Genomic DNA, 2179 nt, shown 5'->3' on the forward strand with positions numbered 1-2179 from the left:
GCCACAGCTAGCATCCGAGCTGGACGTCTCGGAGCGGCAGCCACCGGCCCCAGAATCGCCGGGGGAGGACGGAGATGTCTCCTCTTCTCCGGGGACACCGCAGCGGACCGCTCCGGAGCCACTTTCCGGTAGGGATTCTCCGCCTCGCTCCCCCAGACCTGGTTCTCTGCCCTCCTCGCCGCCTCCTGGTTCCAACGCCTCTTCTCCTCCTCCTCCTGGTCCCATTGCCAGCTTTTCTCCTCCTCCTGGTCCTCCTGGTCCTCCTGGTCCTCCTGGTCCTCCTGGTCCTGCCCCCCCCGCCGGCTCTCCCCCTCCTGGTCCTGCTTCCACCCCTGGCTCTCCTGCTCCTGCCGGGACGGCGACGAGCGACTCTGACCCTCCGGCCAGCTCCAGCAGCACCAGGGCGGTGCGAGGGCTTGTCCTGCTGTCCTTTGCCCCTCTCGTCTTCCCCGCAGCCGTGGAGAGCTACTTGGAGGAGAACAACACACACCTGAGGGGCGCGCTGTCCACCCCACAGCACCGCATGAATGCACGCGCCAAGCTGGGCCGGATCCGGACCCTTCTCTCCTTCGTTGCCCGGGGGAAACCTCTCAACGCCGCCTGGGCGTTCATGCATGACCGGGAGAAGATCCCCGCCTTCCCACAAGCCCTGAAGGACAAGCGGAGGACCATAACAACCGTCAAGGTCTACCTGGTGAACTTCTCACAGTTCATGGACTACTTCTCCGAGACTCCGCCGAGAGGATCCAGGCTGACCAGGAGACAGATCAGGGCGGTGGGCAGGGCGGTCAGAGCGGACCTCGAGCAGATCGGAACCGAGATAACGCTCCACCAGATCTCCGTTAAGCGCTCCAAGGCGAAGCGGTCCATCACTAGGAAGCCCCTGCGGAAGTGCCAGAGCCTGGCCACGGCGACCATCCCTGTCCTGCTGGGGAAGCTGGAGGCAGAAACACCGAACGTCCAGCTCCGCCACAGGCTCTACGGCTACCTGGCCTGCTACCTGTCTGCTATCTTCGGCCACCGGCCTGGCGTGCTGACCAACATGACGGTGGAGGAGCTCCAGGAGGCGATAGAGGATGCTGAGGAAGGCAGCCCAGGCTTTGTAATCAATGTAAGTGGATGTATGAGAACCAGGGGCATGGAGCTCGGGGCAGAGAAGCATGTTCCCTGAGCTCCATGCTCCTGGAGCTCACGATCTCATCCCTTCTCAGTTGAGGAACCTCAAGACCAACAGGGCCTTCGGAGCTGCCCAGCTGTTCCTGACCCACGCGGAGTTCACCTGGTTCGTCCGCTGGCTGTCGATCCGGAGCACGCTGAACCCACCGTGCAAGTTCCTGCTGTTCAGCAGCAACCAGAAGCGGATCGCCAAGCTGACGCGGTTCTCCCAGTGTGCCTGGACGGAGATGGGGCTCCCAGGCCGGCCGACCATGACTGATTTCCGCAGCGCAGTAGCTACACACGTGGGTACCACATTCCTCTTAGTCAGAGCAAAGCACCAGGTTTTTTTTAACCATTTTATTCTGTTTTACAGGCAAGGGATGCACACAGCAGCGAGGTCAGAGGACAACTCGCCCGGGTCATGTGCCACGACACCAGGACTGCAGACAGGTTCTATGCCAACCAGCTCACTGCGGAACAACTGGCGGACATCAGAAGCAAGTTTGACAGGGCTACAGCGCCACAATCTTCCTCTCCAGGCTCCGGGGATAGTAGCCCACCCCTCCCCCGCCAAGGTAACTCTTCTTCGGACCTGGAATCCTCTACCAGCCCCCCGGGAGATTCGGAGAGAGAGACGGAGCAAACCAGTTAAAAAAAAGTTCAATAAAGAAATTAAATGTGAAACAACCGCATCTCTTTAATTACCTGGGCTGGGGGAGGGTAGGTTGGGGTAGCTCCAGGCCCTGACCTCCAGGAAGAGAACCGGGCATGGAGATCCAGGCCCTGACCTCCAGGAAGAGAACAGGGCATGGAGATCCAGGCCCTGACCTCCAGGAATAGAACAGGGCATGGAGATCCAGCCCGTGACCTCCAGGAAGAAAACAGGGCATGGAGCTCCAGCCCCTGACCTCCAGGAAGAGAACAGGGCATGGAGATCCAGCCCCTGACCTCCAGGAAGAGAACAGGGCATGGAGATCCAGCCCCTGACCTCCAGGAAGAAAACAGGGCATGGAGCTCCAGC

The 2179-nt window shown here is 60.8% G+C and overlaps 1 protein-coding gene across 1 annotated transcript; it reads right to left on the reverse strand.

Annotated features, from left to right (window-relative positions):
• Positions 1-1207: 1207 nt before the first annotated feature.
• On the reverse strand, positions 1208-2128 carry LOC106940900 (uncharacterized). The gene is made up of 3 exons (XM_015023772.1): positions 1864-2128; positions 1622-1760; positions 1208-1475 (listed from the first exon to the last, which is right to left on the reverse strand). Exons 1-3 carry the CDS (start codon positions 2126-2128, stop codon positions 1208-1210), a joined length of 672 nt encoding a protein of 223 aa, XP_014879258.1.
• Between the last annotated feature and the right edge of the window lie 51 nt (positions 2129-2179).

Source organism: Poecilia latipinna, unplaced genomic scaffold (assembly GCF_001443285.1).
Source record: "Poecilia latipinna isolate Pla-1442-1.1 unplaced genomic scaffold, P_latipinna-1.0 Scaffold3408, whole genome shotgun sequence".
In the NCBI taxonomy this organism is placed as follows: domain Eukaryota; kingdom Metazoa; phylum Chordata; class Actinopteri; order Cyprinodontiformes; family Poeciliidae; genus Poecilia; species Poecilia latipinna.

What these genes read in the sequence shown, in the direction of transcription:
- LOC106940900 (XM_015023772.1), bottom strand. Translation starts at nt 2,128, where the DNA reads ATGCCCTGTTCTCTTCCTGGAGGTCAGGGGCTGGATCTCCATGCCCTG. An exon ending in CCTACCCTCCCCCAGCCCAG is followed by an intron (nt 1,761 to 1,863) that starts GTAATTAAAGAG and finishes GGGGGCTGGTAG; the next exon opens with AGGATTCCAGGTCCGAAGAA. An exon ending in AGTTGTTCCGCAGTGAGCTG is followed by an intron (nt 1,476 to 1,621) that starts GTTGGCATAGAA and finishes TCTGACTAAGAG; the next exon opens with GAATGTGGTACCCACGTGTG.